The sequence below is a fragment of the Condylostylus longicornis genome, unplaced genomic scaffold (assembly GCF_029603195.1).
Source record: "Condylostylus longicornis isolate FDR11 unplaced genomic scaffold, ASM2960319v2 ptg000158l, whole genome shotgun sequence".
Taxonomy (NCBI): domain Eukaryota; kingdom Metazoa; phylum Arthropoda; class Insecta; order Diptera; family Dolichopodidae; genus Condylostylus; species Condylostylus longicornis.
Window position 1 is genome coordinate 33,504 of NW_026578126.1, and position 19,573 is coordinate 53,076.

At 28.7% G+C, this 19,573-nt stretch overlaps 1 protein-coding gene across 5 annotated transcripts in view; it reads left to right on the forward strand.

The window, feature by feature from the left end:
* Positions 1-8,899: 8,899 nt before the first annotated feature.
* The window catches only part of LOC129616018 (homeotic protein distal-less), a 100,304-nt gene continuing 89,630 nt past the window's right edge, over positions 8,900-19,573 (forward strand). Inside the window, exons 1-2 of one of the 5 annotated variants that reach the window (XM_055531441.1) lie at positions 8,903-9,401; positions 9,607-9,754. In XM_055531441.1, coding sequence (XP_055387416.1) covers positions 9,654-9,754 — 101 coding nt within the window. In that variant the 5' untranslated portion in view covers positions 8,903-9,401; positions 9,607-9,653. Of the gene's footprint in view, positions 9,755-19,573 lie in introns of all 5 variants that reach the window. The other 4 variants (XM_055531442.1, XM_055531444.1, XM_055531445.1 and 1 more) reach the window with 4 other exon arrangements.

The window sequence follows — 19,573 nt, forward strand, 5'->3', positions numbered from 1 at the left end:
TCTTTTTATATTCAAATAAAACTATAATTTTGCATTTCATTAATTTTAATTTAATAATTTCTGTACAATAAGTATTTTTCGGACTTCTTTCCAAACAACAATTCTCAGTTTCATTAGGGTTAAAATTTAGATAAGGAAAAATGACAATACTAAAATGGCCGTGCCTAACAACTAGACTAATAAAGGAGTTGTTTTAAGAACAAAATTCTATAAGAGTTAACATCTTATAAAAAAATACTTTATGAGAATTAAAACTGTTTATGGCTTGCCGAAAGTAGTTCTGCTATGAGAGTAGCAGAATTTTTAACACTACAAGTGTTATAAAGAGTTGAATTTACTTATAAGAGTTGCATAAAAACAAAAAAAACGAAAAAAAAATTGAGAGTATTCGAGTGGGGTATGAAAGTAGTATCAGTTTTTTGGTAAATTTTTTAGGGTATTACTCTTGGACATTGTTGCTTGAGATATATGTATATTAGATGGTTTTAAAAAACTATGAACTTTATAAAATTAACACAAAATGTGTAGAATTATTTACTTAAGTTCTAAGTACTGTCGAAAACCAATACATCATTATAAGTAAGACGAAATTGTTAAGGCTAACAATTTCGTCTCTTATTTATTGAACATTCGTAAAAAACTAACAATATTTGTTGAATCTGTGTGTATGCAAATTTTACAGTTTTTTGTTTTAATCAGTTTCTACTAGCATTCTTTTATTTTTATTAAATTTTTTTCTCACTAGCAGATTATTTTAATACTCTACAATCAAATTAGAATATATTACGAACAAAGTATGGGCTAGTATAACCACTACATACGTGCATTATTTCTTTGGATTCAGTTAATTCGACTATTCTAAGCAAATACTAGAACATTATCCTTATGTGTTCGTAGTGCTAATAGGTAAATCCGCAACAGTTAAAAATAATAATTGACAAGACCTTAACAAAAAGCAGAAGAAGCAAAAGTACGGCTGTGCTGAGGCATTTTGGTGTTTTCCTTTTCATCCTTAATTTTAAGACTAGAGACTAATTATTATAAATAAAGTTTTTACTGACTTTCAGAAAATTTTGCAAAAAGAAACATTTAGTAAATGTGTAATGTGAGAGAAATTCCTGGAAAGTTTTCCCAATAATACAGTAATTATCTGGTCATACAAGCATTTTTTTAGTGCCAAACAAATATGCATATATTTATAAAGAGAAAATTTAAACTAATTTCGAGGAATTTCTTTCTTCTTTTTAAGCAGGGTTTTTAAATACGTTAACATACTTCTAGTTGGACAAACGACATTAAACCACTTAAAAAATGACTGTACCTAACCGAAATTGCAATGGTTTTAAAATCAGCCAATCCAAAAACTATATTTTAACTTAATGGAAATTTCTTCATGCAACTACAGAACAGATGGATGACGTAATCAAAGGAACGAGTTAAAGGCAGAAAAATTAATTAAAAAATTTTTCTCCTCGAACTGGACTCGAACCATTGACCTACCGCTTTCTAGGCGGACGCTCTACCAACTGAGCTACAGAGGCATGAAGAAATTGCCGACGAAATGTTCTCTACATTGCCTTAAACTGTAATCCACATGATTACTAAGTATTTGTTTTGTTTACATTGACTGCTACATACAATCTACTATTGAAACACACAATAACAAAAAACATATATATTTATAAGATTGTGTCTATTGCACTAATTATATTATGAGTTTTACTAATACAACATCCTAGTTGTGAAATTAATAAGTATGTGCTTATTGCACTAATAATTTAACTTAATGGAAATTTCTTCATTCTTTTGCAGAACAGATGGATGACGTAATCAAAGGAACGAGTTAAAGGCAGAAAAATTAATTAAAAAATTTTTCTCCTCGAACTGGACTCGAACCAGTGACCTACCGCTTTCTAGGTGGAAGCTCTACCAACTGAACTGCAGAGGCATGAAGAAATTGCCGAAGAAATGTTCTCTACATTGCCTTAAACTGTAATCCACATGATTACTAAGTATTTGTTTTGTTTACATTGACTGCTACATACAATCTACTATTGAAACACACAATAACAAAAAACATAGAGACGAAATTTTTCTGATGCAAATGGAAGTATAAACACAGTAACACCCAAATATTTCATTGACAATATTATTTTTAATCTTAAAACGATAATCTTTGAACTCTATTTAAGTAATAAACTAATTAGTTTCTCTAATCGAAAGTAAGAAATTTGAAACATCTCTAACTTTCAATTAGAGAAAAAGATTTTAAATTGACAATTACTATAAAGACTGTTTATTTTTTCGTAACTTATTATTTTTTTACTAGTTGAACATCCGAGGTTTTACACATACATATACATTATGTATACATGTTGTACTACAAGCAAAGTATAAGCAAAAATTTTAAAAACTTTTAACGTCTTTTGTATAAGGCCAATATAAATATCTATATTTTAAGTTTTTTTGAGTTACAAAAATGTTTTAAACACAGACTTTTTTAATTATGCGTGCTCTTTTAACGTAGAAATAATTTATTTTTCTCAGCAGTACAAACTACACTACATATCATTATTTACAACATTAACATATTGTAATGGCATGTTTAAATATAATATAATTATGTATGCATGTAAGTATCCTTTCTCCAGCTAGATCATTTCCTCCAAGGAAGTACCCTTTTATTTTAAGTTATGACTATTCCGCTTTTTTTGGATTTGTTGTTTTAGTTTGATACTAGTTTTGTTTTTATAAAAAATATACATATCTATTCCGCTTTTAATAATTATTTTTTTAACAAAAATGAAACAAAATATACATATGTTTACGTATATGATATGTTATCAATAAATATTTGTATTCAAAAATTTAATATTATAAAATTATGAATATGGGAAATTAAAATAATTTTTTTGCCATGATTATATGTAAATCAGAAAGTTGCTGGCATCAAAATCTTATTGATAAAAGTTGATATTGTACTTCGAAAAAAAGCAACGCCAACTAAAAATAATTAAAATTTAAAAAATTTTTATACATATTTTTTAACCCTATAATATCTTATTTTTTTTTTTTCATATAAATTATGAAATAAGTATTTTTATAAGCATTTTTCTGGAAATTTTGATTTAAGCACAGTGATATAGAATAATTTCTTTTTTCATGTTTTTCGATAATTTAAAAGATTAAAAAAACACTTCTTTTGTTTAGAAAAGAAACTATTTTCAACGTTATAAGTCATTCCTTTTCTCCTTTCTTAAAATTCATGACTTTCCCTTGGACACCTGAAAATTATGGAAATTGAATTAACAATTGCACATCCAGCAGTTAGTGTTCAAATAGCTACACATAAAATATATTTATTTTACTGGGATATTTCCAGGTTTACAAAACTTTTTGGAAAATGCTAATGTGTAGTTATATTAACAATATTTTATTTTTCATTTCATAATAGATAGCTAAAAACATTCGAATGTATGAAAGCAATAGATATAAGTTTAAAATTTCATGTAGGTTATATTGTACACATGTAATTGTTCACATATTATATACACAGTATACAAATACTATTAGTATATATATAGAATTCACATAGTATATGTATAATAGTGTATATATACTCTGTACATTTTTTTTTCCCTTATTCACTCCTAGAAGGAGCATAGGGCTAGTGCATGATGGCACTAGTTTCATAGCGTCATACAGTTAACTAGGTAGGTGACTTTTGTTAACTAGGTACTTGAGGTTATTAATATTTACTGTTTATTTTTCTTAGTTTTTTTTAATATCGAATATTATGAACATTTGAAAATTACTTGTATAATATAGTATTGTATATTAAGTTATAATAATATTGATATTAATTTTTATAGTGCCCTGACCTGGGTTTGAACCCGAGACCCTTCGGATAAAGGACCGGTGCCATAACCACTGCACCAACGGTCAGATATACTATGTAAATAGTGTGATGAATTAATACTTAAAGCACATTTCATTTCCATATAACTTTTACGTAACTTGAAGCTGGGCTTCACTCACCTGAATAAAAAGTTTGCTTACTTGACTAGAAATAACAATAATGATTTTTATTCACTTTTAAATCCAAATTCTACGTTTCTCTAATAGATATTTCATATTTTATTTTTCCAATACGGTTACTAATTCTTTTTAACTGGATTTTTATATTTTTTCTCAAATTATTGTCTGAACACCTCACCTTTAAAAACAAAGTGAATAGATTTTGTTTACAGTTTAGAAAAAAACGAGATACGCAATACAGAATAGTTTTTCTCACTCGAAAATTACGTGTTATATATGACAGTTACTGACTTTCTTCTAACTTGCCAAGTAAACCGCAAATTCTTTAACGTCAAAATTTTGTTTTCAGTCTGCAAACTTTCTGTCGTATAAAACTTTTGCGGACAGAAATGTAGTAAACTTTTTACCCGTAATTGACTTTGAATTTTGATCATCCGTAAACGTCAAAAAATTTTTTTTAGATTTAAAATAATTTTATACTTACATATTAAAAATTAACAAAAAAAAATAATTTTTATATTATTTTTAAAGTCAAAATTATTTTTAATTTATCAAAATTTTTATATTATTTTTAAAGTAAATGATAGTCACAATTTACTTACCGAATTGCTACGTCAGACTGTCTGCATGTAAAAAAAAAATCTACAATTTTGACGCTTAATTGACTCTAGGCTACAATTTTTTTAACGTTTAAGAATTTAATCTTTGACTGAAAGTAAAAACACCGTAGAGTATTCGTAAATTCAGACAACTCAGATTTTGTAAAATTTGACGTTTAAGAATTTACCAATAATAATGAGACAGATCATCAGGCTCCTAATAGCTTAACATCATTTTCACGCTTTTAAGCTTTCATAGTAAAAACACAACTTGAGTTTTAAACTTATTTTTTGAAGAGGACTAGAAATGTAGCAAAAAATGCATATGAATAATAATTCATACTTCAAAAAATATATTAAGAATACGCATGTGGTGCATACGGTAATATATTTTATAAAGTCAATTATATCAATTAAATGTACTGACAATTACTAATTACAGATTCAACTTTTTTTTAATATTATTTGCCTTTTTAAAATTTATTTTTATTATTTTTTAAAATTATAAATAAATTACAATTATTTTTTTTTTTAATTTTGCTCTAAATTTTTTTTTTTTAAATCGCTTTACTTTTATAGTAAGTAAACTTTTTTGCCACCTTGTACTGGAAGGAATTATATAAATTGTTTTGTGCTTCTTTAAAGCTCTTAAAATTGCTCCTATACTTTATACATGGTGGCGCAAAAAGAACGATATGTTTTGAATTCTTGATAACTTTTTTATTTATTAATTTTTTTTATTTCAAAATCTTGTAAACAAAGCTTTGCAAATTTATAATGGAGCAGTATACAACGCAGCAGCGAACAAAAATCATAGAATTTTACTATCAAAATCACAGGCCAGTTACTTTAACTCGGCGAGCATATCGGCGATATTTCAATGTACGGAATCTGCCCTCTGCAGCAAAAATAAACCGCCTGGTAAGACATTTTAAAGAAAATGGATCAGTAAGAAACGTACAAATTCGTGGAAGACCGTGTACGGTCCAAACGGAGGAAAATGTTGAACGTGTAGTCAACAATGTAGATGAGAATCCAGGAATATCAACAAGGAGACGTTCGACACAGCTGGGACTACCACGAAGATCCCTTCAGAGAATTTTGGCCTCAATACGCATGTTCCCATACAAAATTCAGCATGTGCAAGAGTTAAAGCCAACAGATACAGCAAAGGCTTGATTAAGCCATTTCTTTCCAACAAAAAACAGAAGAAAATCCAAATTTCATACACAATTCGATAATGAGCGATGAAGCTCACTTCCAATTAATGGTTTTGTAAATAAGCAAAACTGCAGAATATGGGCGATGGAGAACCCCCCAGCAGTACATCAGCGCCATTTACAGCCACTTAAATGTACTGTTTGGTGCGGTATATCATACGAAAGGATAATTGGCCCATATTTCTTTGCAGATGGACATGGCGACGGAGTTACCGTTAATGGCGCTCTGTATAGAGCTATGCTGGAAAACTTTTTGAGGCCAGCAGTGCAAAACCATCCACAGTTGTGGTTTCAGCAAGATGGAGCCACTGCTTATACTGCAAGGGAGCAATGGCTATTTTGTGGGACATTTTTGTTAATCACATTATTTCGCGCAAGTGTTTTAGTTGGCTTCCGCGTTCACCAGATTTTACAGCACCAGACTGTTTTTTTTTGGGGTTATTTAAAAGAAAAGGTGTACGTTAATAAGTCACAGACCATAAACGGGCTAAAAAACAATATTCGTGATGAGATCAAAGCCATTACGCCTGATATTTTGCGAAAAGTGATGGAAAATGTGCTGGAAAGAGGGCGAATTTGCGAAGCAGCTAATGGCCACCACTTGCCGGATATAATTTTTCATATTTAAACCAAAAAAATTTGCCATTTGTATATTTGTATTTACCAAAAAAAAAAATTAATATTTTCATTTAAATAAAAAAGTTATCAAGAATTCAAACCATATCGTTCTTTATGCGCCACCCTGTATATGAAAACAAAGTATATCTGCTAATAAGTAATTTGATTCATTCCATTACGTTAGTTTTCATTTGCATCTAGCTTCCAAATTCTTAAAATATTCCTTTTTTTTACTTTTCATTTTATTAAAGTTAGGTAAAAAATTCAAATGTATGAAAGCAAAAGAATTTGAAATTTCATGTATGAATGTACACATGCATGTGCCTGGTACAGTAAATACACAGTCTGATCAGTATCAGGTAGTGACATAGAAATGAAGTAATTTATAAAGAAAAAAAGGTGTATGCATACTGATTACTTTATGAAATATAATTATTACCGATTCATGGGAAATATGTTCTAAATTTATTAAGATTGAAATAAAAATAAAAAATTTAAAGATAATTAATTTATTTTATTTATTAATTACAAATCCTTAACACTAAAAATTTTTTGTTTTATATCAAATTGTTTTATACTTTAATTTAAACTTTTTATTATGTGGTAAATTCTAATTCTAACATACAGTTTAACGAAATATGTTTTGTCGAACTTCTCACAACATTCATAGTTGAAATTATTTTTTAAGTGTTCATATATGTTACATTCTAAATTTTTTTCTGTACAAATATCATTAAAAAGTTTAATAAAAGTATTTTCTAGAATCTTTAAATTATCCGTGAAATTCTTGGATGGTTTATAAAAAATTGTAAAATATTTTTTTTTAACAAGTATTTAAATTTTTTTTTAATATTATTGCGTCTTTTTAAAATTTATTTTTATTATTTTTCAAAATTATATTATATAAATTACAATAATTTTTTAAACACTTTTTTTCTGCTTCGCTTTTATAATATGAATACACCTTTCTTGCCCCCTTGTACTGGAATAAGTTACAAAAATAAAACTCCCGCCTTTAAAATTCTTAATATTTTTTCCTATACTTTATATAGGGAAAAATAAATAACTCCCGCTTTTAAAAATACACTATAAAAAAACAGGTAGACATCTATTGCATACTCTTTCCCTCTCCCAAAAATTCTTATGTGTATAAAGATGAAAATATGAAGGTATACTGCTTAACTCTTTTAACTAAGGGAATTTTTTGTATAGAAATATTGGTGAGTGATTGCTTAACTTGTGATGAATGATTGCTTAACTTGTGATATTGGTGAGTGATTGCATTAGTGTGATGTAAACGGAGAGTCGAACTACTTATTAGTAGATATACTTTGATATGAAAATAATGCTTTCGCGCGCCCTTAAAAAATATAAAAAAATTGGTTGAAATTTATTGCGTACTCTTTCCCTATCCAAAAATGGCTGTGTGTATAAAAATGAAAATAAGAAGCTACCTTTTCTCTTTTTAGCTCTTTTAACTAAGGGAATGTTTTGTATAAAAAAATTGATGAGTGATTGCATTAGTGTGATGTAAACGCAGAGTTGAACTACTAATAAAACAGATATGTTATATATTTTAGATTGGTCATTAGTCATTCAAATAAATATAAAAATGGATCAACAAGAATTCTTTCATAAATGTATGTATATTAGGTCTTGCATATTTTTCCTAAACTTACAACTACAATATGAAATATACATAATTATTACATATAATGAACATACATATTATATACATATTTGTATGAAAAATTGTAATTGATTAGTTCGAAATATAATTCTGCATTCATATGATAGGTCGCTGGTTTTGAATTGATAAAATAACTGGTTTAGAAACTCCGCCTTTTATATATAAAATGACCAATGAGAATTTCAACTTTCTAACAACACAAACGAGAAAACAATAAGTACAATATTATACACTCTCGCTAAGCTCAAAACTGACACCATGTTAAAAAAATTTTGATAGTATTTGTGAGTTTATGAAAATTCCATATATGTAATATTGCAATAGTATGTATGCCTAGTTACGAGTATGTCTGGAAATTATAATAAAGTTATGTAATGTACAGTGTACAACATCGTATAAAAAACATGCATTTTTCGTAGTAAATAAATTTCTCATTTGAAGAAAAGCTGAAGTGCTTTCCACTTTGATACGAAAATAATCTCATTATAAATATGTATATGCACACGCACACATATACGCATACTTATATATTTACACATTAATTTTTGTGCATTCTTAAAGAATCTATCTCATAAGTGTCCCTCGTTTCATTTATATAAAGCTCTTACATAAAAGCCATATGATTTTATATACACACACACACGTTAAACAATTTTTGTTTTCTTTTTCTTTTTTGGCTAATATTTACATACTATGTAACTGTTCAATAGCTATAATTTTTTCGGGATGAAAATGATCATATAATCACCTCGTACCTAGTCGTTCACGCACTTTGTTCGTGTTTGGTCGCGCAGAATTAAAATTTAAATGACATATTGTTAAAATACAACTATAATATATATTTTTTAAGAATTCTGCGATTTAGTACTATCACGGTAATGAAAAGTGAATTTATCGTCCTCTGCATTGTGGATTACTATACAAATAATTGTTTCGTTGTGTGAAACCTCAATTTAAAAAAAAAAGAAATATACATAAGTAAATGTAAATTTGTTATATACATTAAATAAACAGCTGTTCAATGACTTTTATACAAACGACAAATAATCAAGTGTGTCATACTGATTAAAAAATAACCACAAGAAAACTTATTAAAATTTAATTATTATTTAAAATTAATTGAAAATATTTAATTATTTCTAATTATTTCGTGAAAAAATTTAATTTTAGAATTAAATTTCGAGTAAAATAATATATGTTTTTTTTATGTGACAGAACATAAGATAAATATTTAAGGTGATGAGAGTAGTTTGCAAAATATTTGCACATACAAATGAATTAAGTTAATAAATTATAACAAACCATGGTCGATTTTTATTCACGGAAAATAAAAAATTTCAGTTAGAAAAAATTTAAATAAATTTTGATATACCTTTTTAAAATTTATACAAATATAGTAAATCTAGGGCATCTATTGTTCTCAATACGCTAAATTTTACAGATTTGGGGAGCCCCTACGAGGGGCCTCCCAGCACACCTAATTCTGGAATGGATGGTTCTGATACTCCCCACACCCCAAAATTTTTAGATAGCGGGGTTTCAACTACTATACCTGGAAAATCTGCTTTTGTGGAATTACAGCAACACAGGTAACTCAAAATATTTTCTATCCCTCGCAACATGTTTAGTAAAATTACGTTACATTACTCCTTCAAAATATGCAATATTTACATATGCAAATACAAATATTATCTATGTACGTTGTTTATACATTCCGAATTTCAAGTCATATTTATACATGAAAATTAGTTTTTGTATCAGCTTTCTAAAAATAATATATCAGCAAATGAATCCAGGCTGCAGAAATTTTGAAATTGTCTTGAATTCATTTATTTAGGTTAACATGGTTATACTTAAATTTTATCTGTTGTCTTAATATTCTTATATTAGTTTATTTTGTCTTAATAGCAGATTTAATCACTGCTAATTTAACTCTAGCTGCAAGAGTATAAAGAATTTTGATGTCTAGCTTTTATTCCTACCGTCCATTAGTTAAATAAAGGTTAAAATGAATAAATTCCCGGCTTTCAGGTTATAAAAATCAGTTTTTCAACTTTAATATATTTGCTTTTGTAAATATTGTTTTCTGAAAATTTTACAGAGTTTTGTGTTAACATTACTTAAACTTATATTATTGAAGTGTTAACATTACTTAAACTTATATTATATTTTAAACTTATATTATTGAAGCCAATAATATAAATAAATATATATATACATTTAAAACTCAAAAATCCACATTGATTTTAAATACCATAATTTTCCCACATCTATGATTACTGCAAGTAACAAGCATAAAAAAGAATTTTTCAAAAACGTTGTTACTGTAACATTCAGCATTTAAAATTATAGTGTAATACAACATCTTCATTAGGCTAATGCGAGACTGGTAAAAAATTGACATTTTCGGACAATCTTTTTCGAAATATATTTAATTTATTTTAAATGTTGGCCAAAAAAATTAAATCTTTTATTTACTTAGTATTACAAATCAAGGCGATATAAAAAGAACTGTACATCTCAGTGACATTTTTGAATTTCAAACAATTGAGATACAAATATATAATTAATATTTTAAGATCTGTTTGAGTGCTATTATATTAAACTAGTCGTGTGTGCTTGCATTGCAAGCCTTGCAAGTATTATGCCCAAAGTTTTGAAATTGTCTCAGCCATTCTGTGGCTGAGATATTTTAGGTTTACTTTATTTCTTCAAAAACACACTCGTATTATACATATAGATATGTTTTATAATAAATAATAAGATAAAACTCAAAATAAGAAAAGTTCTGAAAAATAATTACCAAAAATAATTAGTTCCTTTGAGATCTAATATCTTTTAGTAATTTATTTTAGAACCTCGCTTTGAGTTATGTCGCACAAAACCGTAAAATACCTTTTACAGTAAACACTTTAAGCGATAAATTACTGTATACGCCTGAAATAATTCACTACTAAAATGCATGCATGTATGTATTTGGAGTTTATAATACATGCGAATAAAACGCGTGACTGTAGAATGAGCGTACGTACATACTTATTATAAAACATTATGTAGATTATGCAGAAAACAAATGTAGATTTTATTAAAACCTTACAAGTTTCTTAATAAAGTGATAATTTTTGTTATAACTCACACTTCCAAATATGAATTTACATACAATACTTATACCACGAAAAGTAAATAAAAAATTACCCCTACAGGATGTAGTGCCGTTTTGCAAAAAACCGTTATGAAGCATCTTGCGAAGGGGTGAAGGGGGAGGGTGGGTGTAATTCTTTTTCTGGGACCCTAGAGGCAAAGCCATATTTAATGCATTTTGTCCCATGTCTCTAGCTCTTCTAGAAGTACCAATACTTTTTGGCACCTGAGATGTAGCTATATATATATAATGTAAAATAGGATGTCGTATATTGTCGTATTTTCTTTTTTTGGATTTTTTTAAAATTTTTTTTTTTATTTTGTTTAAATTTTTTGTTTTAATTTTTTCAATATATGACAAATAAATATTATTATAAAGGTTTAAAAAAATTTTCAAAAAAATATTGTTTAATAGTTAAGTACATAAATATGTATATATATATTTTTTGAAAGCTTCCTAACAAATTTTTTTAAGCTTTCTTTGTGAATTGAATAATATTCAAAATTGTAGTTTGGCATATAGAAACACATAATTATTAAATCATAGAGGTAGCATACAGAAATAAATTTTTTAAATTAAGAAAAGATTTAGGCATAAATAAAATAATATTTTTATTCAAATATATGTATGTACATTAATGTATTAGAATTGAACATTTTTATTAATTTTGTTCAAAAAATTAAAAATAAAATTTTAAGCACAAACATACATAATTATGAATGTATACCTATTTTTTTAAAACTGCGGGTGAACATATAGAATTAAATTTTTCAAATAAGGAAAAGGTTTAGGCGAAAACAAAATAATAATTTTATTCAAATATATGTATGTACATATGAATGTATTAAAATTTAGCATTTTACAGTTTTTCGCTTGGAACAACAAAAATAAAATTTTAACTACATACGTACATACATTCTGTATGAATATTTTTTTAAAGCTTGCTGACGAAACATAATATTCAAAACAATAACAAATGAAGCATTAATATTCAGATGCCAGAAAACATCTGAGTCTTTGATAAAAGCTGACATTTATTTACGTTAAGATTAATTCGATTTTCCGAAAAAAAAGTGAGATCATTATTTTAACTTAATGGAAATTTCTTCATGCAACTGCAGAACAGATGGATGACGTAATCAAAGGAACGAGTTAAAGGTAGAAAAATTAATTAAACAATTTTTCTCCTCGAACTGGACTCGAACCAGTGACCTACCGCTTTATAGGCGGACGCTCTACCAACATTTCTAAAACTACATATCCTTAAAAAATTTTAATAGGATGGCTGGAGTCGGATGCCTGCCATACAACTCCAAAAGCAAATTTTTTATATTCGAAAAAGTAATAAAGCCGTATTCAAGAAACTTGGTAGTGGTGCATCCAACTATAAATGAAATATATTCTTGAAGTAGAATTGCGTGACAGGTTTGGGTATCTGCCATACAACTCCCAAACCTAATTTTAAATATTTGGAAAAATAATAAAAACAGATTCATAAAACTTGGCATTCCAATTATATGTCAGATATGTTCTTGAATTTTAGTGGAATTCTTGACAGGTTCGGGTTTCTGACATAGAATTCCAAAAGCTAATTTTAAATGTTTGGAAAAATAATAAAGTAAGATTCGTTAAACTTGGTATTCGTATGTCCAATTATATATCAGAAATATCCGTGATGATTCTATAGAATGGTTTCACAGATTCAAATAATTACTTAACAATAATCAAAGGTGCAGGGTATAATTCAATTGGTTTATATACCGACTGAAATGTTGTTACTTGTTTAAATAATTCATTATTAGAAATAATATTATCAAAAAATTACTTTGTTAGTTATTTATTTAAAATAATAAATTGCGTATTTTCCAGCATCTATTTCAAAAATTTTTTCCTCAATAGAAAGTCACAAAAAAAGTTGATATACAGGTAATTGAATATGCTGCTTTGATTACTTTCCAATTATGCTCTATTTTTCATTTCTATATTTACTTGCATATCTGCTGAGAAATTCAGTTTATATATACGCTGTTGAAGGACATCGAAAAGTAAAATATTTAAACTAATTTAAAGAAAATAATTTACCCCTAAAGTACACACTTTCGGATAAAGAGCTAGTTAGAATAAGACCGCTTCTTATTAAAAAGTGTTTTAATACAATATAATCCAATAAGTTATAATTAATCAAAAAAAAAGTGTAAAAATTTATTAAAACGCTAATATTTTTAAATAATAAACTGCTTATTTATTTATTTTTTTATAAATTGCTTATTTATTTATTTATTTTTTTCTGCGTGCTAATTATGAAACTAAAAATTAATGAAACTAAAAAATTATGAAACTTAAAGGTTATATAATTACACAATTGTTATCAAAAGTTCGTTTGCATGTTGTCTATTCAAAACACCTAGTTTTCCAGAATAATCTTTCCAAATCTCCGACATTGATTGCAGTATACCGTTTTTACGTTTCAGTCTTGATTCTTGAAAAGATTTCCTTTTAGTCCGTCTTCCGGCACAAGGTACTGAAGGTAATCCCAGGATGGCCAAATTCGTTAACTGAAGAAAAGTAAAGGACGGTTATTTATATTATTTATCGTTCCGGATGAAAAAACATGAAATGATAATTTTATTTCATGATTTCCTTTGGAAAGTGAAACGATATACTTTTGAAAATATCTTTTATAACATACGGAATGAATTTTGCCTTTGCAGAAAAGAGTAGAAATTATGAAATTAAGTTCGTTATAATAATAATTCATCGAAAATTAATTAATATTATAAAATCTTCTGTAGATAATAGATAGGTAAAACTTATGTAAAAATATGTTATAAAAGTAATGATATTAAATATTGCTTGTCACTTGTTGACAGCTTTTTACATTCGTTAACAAGATTCATTGATTGGTTTCGGTAGATGATTGGGTATTTTACTTTATCTTGGTTAGCATGGGAGGTTGTCAGATGTCTAATTATCACTTCATGTGAACTTTTAATATGAAATTCATGTATGCGGTAGGGCAGGACACTTCTTTTGTACTAAAACTACTTGTTAACAATATTAACAAAAAAAAAAACTAATCTCTTTGGTCTTTCTTGAAATTGAAATGCCCGCCAATATTAAATGAATTTTATTAAAATTTATTCTTAAAAATAAATTTTTTTTGTATTAAACATGGTTAGTGGGCCTATTATAACAATCTATCAATTTAACTCTAATTAGTTTTTAGCCTACTAATTTCTTACTTTTACAAAATTTTGCAAATTTTTTTTATACTATAATGATTTCTTTGTGTTTATAATAGTTGTGATATTTTTCATTTATTTATTTAGTGTACTTTATCAGTTAAAATAATTCAATTGGTTTTGTTTGTTGCAATCTTCTAATTTTGCTATGGTACAACCCCACAGCTGAATACCATAAATCCACTCTGGTTTCAGGACTTGCTCATGCAGTGGAAGCTTATTGTGCATTGACAAGGCAGAGTTTCTGCCCAATAACCAGTATATGTTACTGAAATATCTCTCTGAAATGCATGAATATAGTATTTTTTAATACTTAACAGGAAGGAATAGCTTGAGCTTATGATTCAATCCTTAATGCCAAACCTTATCGAAAACCACATCTAAATATATTGCACAAGAAATACCCTTTTCTCCAAAAGGGTGTTTCTATTACGTTTGTCATTCGATGTACCTGATTAATTTTTGAGTGTTGATTTCGAAAACCAAACTGATTATCTGAAATAAATTGTTTGTCGTCTATGATAGTCTTTAATTTTTTTAAGAGAAGTTTTTCAAATAATTTGAAAATAACAAGTTACAGCGAAATCGGGCGTTACGATGTTACTTCATGAGATGGTTTTCCAGCTTTTGGGATCATGTTTACTTCAGCTTCCATAATTGTGGTACATATTGCAATCTAAATGATGCATTAACCAGATTAGTTAGCTTGGTTATCAAAGTTCCTTCATAATTTGACCAGTAATAAGATCAAAACCCGCAGTCTTTTTTGGAATAGTATTTTGTACTACTTCGTTTTTACGCTCACTTAAAGTTACGAAAGTAATATTAGCATTTTTTTGTTCTTCCACATCTTGGAGTATTTTGGTATTGCCTGATGAAATCGGCTGAAATATTTTCTCAAGATAGTCAGCACATTTCGTCGTTTTTTGTTCGTTATTTCTTGCCCAGTTATTATCTATAGTACTGACTGGAGGGTCCCAGTTATTATCTGTTTCTAATAGGTCTTTTCAGATTTTTAGTGGCTTTCCATAATGAATATTCAGTGCTAGAGTCATAAGTAAGATTCTGATGAACTGCACCTATTTCTTCAGTCTATATTGGCACGTTCATATGCATATAGTTGTTTTGGAATGCAAAAATCTATTAGGTTTGAAACTTTATTCAAATCTGCAGGCCAATTTGGTAGATTTACCCGTTGATATAGCTTCGTATTGAATGGGACAATGATGAACAGTTCGCCCATATTTTGAAAAAATTCTTCAAATCTTTCCTTTTTAATTTTATGTTTTGGAGTGGTATTTAAACTAACTACTGTCATATTAAAGTTAATAGTTTTGACACTTACTGCAGTTGCTTGAATGTCTTTTATTTTAACTATTAATTCTACATGATGAGTAATCTGTTTTTTGATTATTACCGCGCTTCCACCATACGCTGCATTTTCTGGATGGTTTGCATGATAACATTCATACTCTCTGATTTTAATATAAGATTGTTTAGTGAAATGTGTTTCTGATATCAAAAATCTTTCACATCATCTCTGATGTGAAGGGTGTCTCTGATAGCTACTTAAATTTTAAATTTCTTACTTACAGACGGAGTTTGTATAGTAACACTTTTTGTAGCTTTTTTGTTTTGGGTCGATTTTCGCACTTTTTTTTCGCAGTTGATTAGAAACATAACATCCTCGATAACTAGCTGGGTGTCTTTCCCTGGAATTTTCACATTTAGGATTTTGGTTTTTGCTTTTTCGTTAATGTCTACTTAACACATGTTGATTCTTTATGACAATATCCTTGAGTTTGACCGTATCCTTTACAATATTTGCATTGAGGAATTATTTAAGTGCTCTTTGTTGGTATTATTTCCACTATGCTTCCCTGCATTTCTAATTTGCTGCCAGTTTTTCCTTCCTTTCCTTTGTTCAGAAATCATTTCTAGAATTTCTCTACAATAGTTATTTATTTTCAATTAATAAATTATGAGTGGAATAATATCGTATTTTAAGGTTTTGGGGGGTATAATTTGTAAAGAAAGGAAGATAAGTAAAAATTTTCTTCTACTGAAATAAGTTTTTAGTAAAGATCTATGTACATATAAAACTTCAGCTTTCATTTACAATGGTTTAAAAGTTTTGAAAACATTTCTACTGACGGACGTACGAACGTACAGAGTGAAACTAATAAGCGCTTTTTTTCAAAAATTCGTCCGTGGACAGTTTTTTTGTTTACAAAACTTCTACACCCTTGAAGATAAAAAGCTAAAATTTCATACGTACATAGATCTTCTCTAGAAACTTATTTCTGTAGAACAAAATTTTTACCTACCTCCCCCCCTTTAGAAGTTATACCCCCCCAAAACCCTAAAAATGGCCTTTTTTAACTATTTGTTGCAATGAAACAATAAGCATTTTTGAAATTTTGCAAACGCAGAAAGGCAGTGGCTTGCTTCCTCTAGCGTGATATCATCATCATCATTTTTGGCTCAGCGATCCATATTGAATCTTGGCCTCCTTTAAAAGATTTCTCCACTCATCTCTGTTTGCGGCGATTGATCTCCAATTCCTCCGATATAAATTTTCAGCAATTTTTTCGATATTATCTAGCCAACGTAGTTTTGGCCTACCAACATTCCTCTTTCCTTCTGGACCATATTTAAATATTTTGTTTGTTGCTTTATCTTGGTCCATTCTTGATACATGGCCAGCCCACTTTAATTGTTGAATTTTAATACGGCTACTTAATTTTGACTCTTTTAAAACGTTATAACATTCTTCATTGGTTCTTAGGCGTATTGAACCATCTTCCTCTATTCTTGGCCCCAAAATCCGTCTGATTATTTTTCTTTCAAATACGTCAAGTTTGTTTTCATCACTCCTTTTCAGAGTCCAAGTCTCAGCACCATATATAAGAACTGGCACAATTAACGTTTTGTATAATTGGATCTTTGAGTTTTGACTTAATAAGTTCGATCCCATAATTTTATATAAAGAGGCGTATGCCTTGTTTGCTGCTTTCAATCGTTCATTTATTTCTTCGGTGCAGTCGTTTGATATATTGATAATCGACCCAAGATATTTGAAACGATTGACCCTTTCAAAACTATGCTCATTGAGAACGATTATTTGGTCATTAGTAGCGTGCTGGTTACTCATGTACTTCGTTTTGCTTGCATTTATAACTAATCCAATTTGCCTTGCTGATTCTTCAAAACTTTTGAAATTTTCTTTTAATGTGTTGATGTTTCGAGCAATAAGGTCCACGTCGTCGGCGAAAGCCAAAATTTGTGAGGACTTATTCCAAAGGCAGCCGTTCGTTTCAATTTTCGATGAACGTATTATTTTTTCAAGAGCGAAGTTAAATAACGTTGGAGAAAGCACATCACCTTGCTTTACTCCATAATATGCTTCAAAAGGTTCCGACAATTCTCCTTGAACTCTGACGTAATTCTGATTTTTACTTGTGGCCATCTTTGATAAGTTGACTAGTTTCTTAGGTACACCGAATTCCACCATGGCCATCCATAGTTTATCACGTTGTATAGAGTCGAAAGCCTGTTTGAAATCAATAAACAAATGATAAAATTTATAATTATATTCTGCGCTTTTTTCAATTAATTGCCTGATGGTAAAAAGTTGGTCAGTTGTCGATTTTCCAGGCGTAAAACCAGCCTGGTAATCACCAATAACTTCTTGGGTATATACTTTTAATCTATTGTTTAATATAGAGGTGAATATTTTATAAGCTACACATAATAGTGTAATTCCTCTATAATTTTGGCAATCCAATTTATCTCCTTTTTTATATAAAGGTACAACTATACCTTTGTGCCATTCATCAGGCATACTTTCTTCTTTCCAAATCTTTTTTACAAGTTTATGTAGCTCTTTTTCTAGAAGAATACCACCACTCTTAAACATTTCACCCGGTATCTCATCAATACCACTGGCCCAAATTTTAAAACCCAAATGGTCTATTTGGGTTTTAAAATTTCTACTTGGGGCAATCCATGTCTCCTTATGAATACGTTTATGTTCAAAGGTCGTGCTACTAATAACCATTCTACGGTATTGTGCCAGATCTACTACTCGACAACCATTGTCATTTGATTCTGTATGCAGGCTGTGTGGAGTTGATGATGTTCTCCCTATTTGAGCATTAAAATCTCCTGCAATTATTTTTATATCATTTTTCGGCAATTCATCATACAACTGATTTAAGTTATTATAAAATAAATCCTTTTCTTCTTCATTTTTATCCTCTGTAGGTGCATGAACACAAATAATCGCCAAGTTGAAGAATTTCGTTTTAATTCTTAAAGCAGACAATCTCTCATTTTTTGCTTTAAAGTCTATAATGTTATTATTTATTTGTTTTGATACAACAAAGCCAGTTCCAAAATTATGTACATTATTTTTGTTACCACTAGAATATATGACGTATTGACCAAAGTTAAAAATTTTTTCTCCTAAAAATCTGGTCTCCTGTATCGCAGTAATTTGTACCTTATATTTCGTTATTTGTTCTAATAAGTTTTTAAGAGTTAAACTTAATACGTTCCATGTTCCTAATCTCATTTTCATCTCATAATCCGTGTTCTTTGCGAGGGTCTTTTTCCGTTTGATCAATCTGCTGTTCATCCGAGGCATCTTTCTAGGTCCCAATACAGAAGCGTGTTTCACGAGACAAGGTTGTAAGCCTTGCGCTCAACCCCCTACCAGAAGGACCGGCAATTAGTATTATAACCCCTAAGAGAGGGTGGTCTGGCTATCCCCCCAGACACTGGGCTAGATTTTTCTGAGGATCGGTGTAACCTTTATCTCAAACCCTCCTCCTTTTCCCGGGCTTGGGACCGGCAGATAGCAAATTGCAATCAGGCGGAGTTCTAGCGTGATACACTATAGTTAAACTTTAGAAAAACAAAATGGCCGTTCAAATTTACCGTTATCTAAAGTCCTTTTTTTCCAAATTTTTGATGCCGTTTTTCTTCTAGACCCCAGCACGTAGAAGCTTGAAATTTTAGGA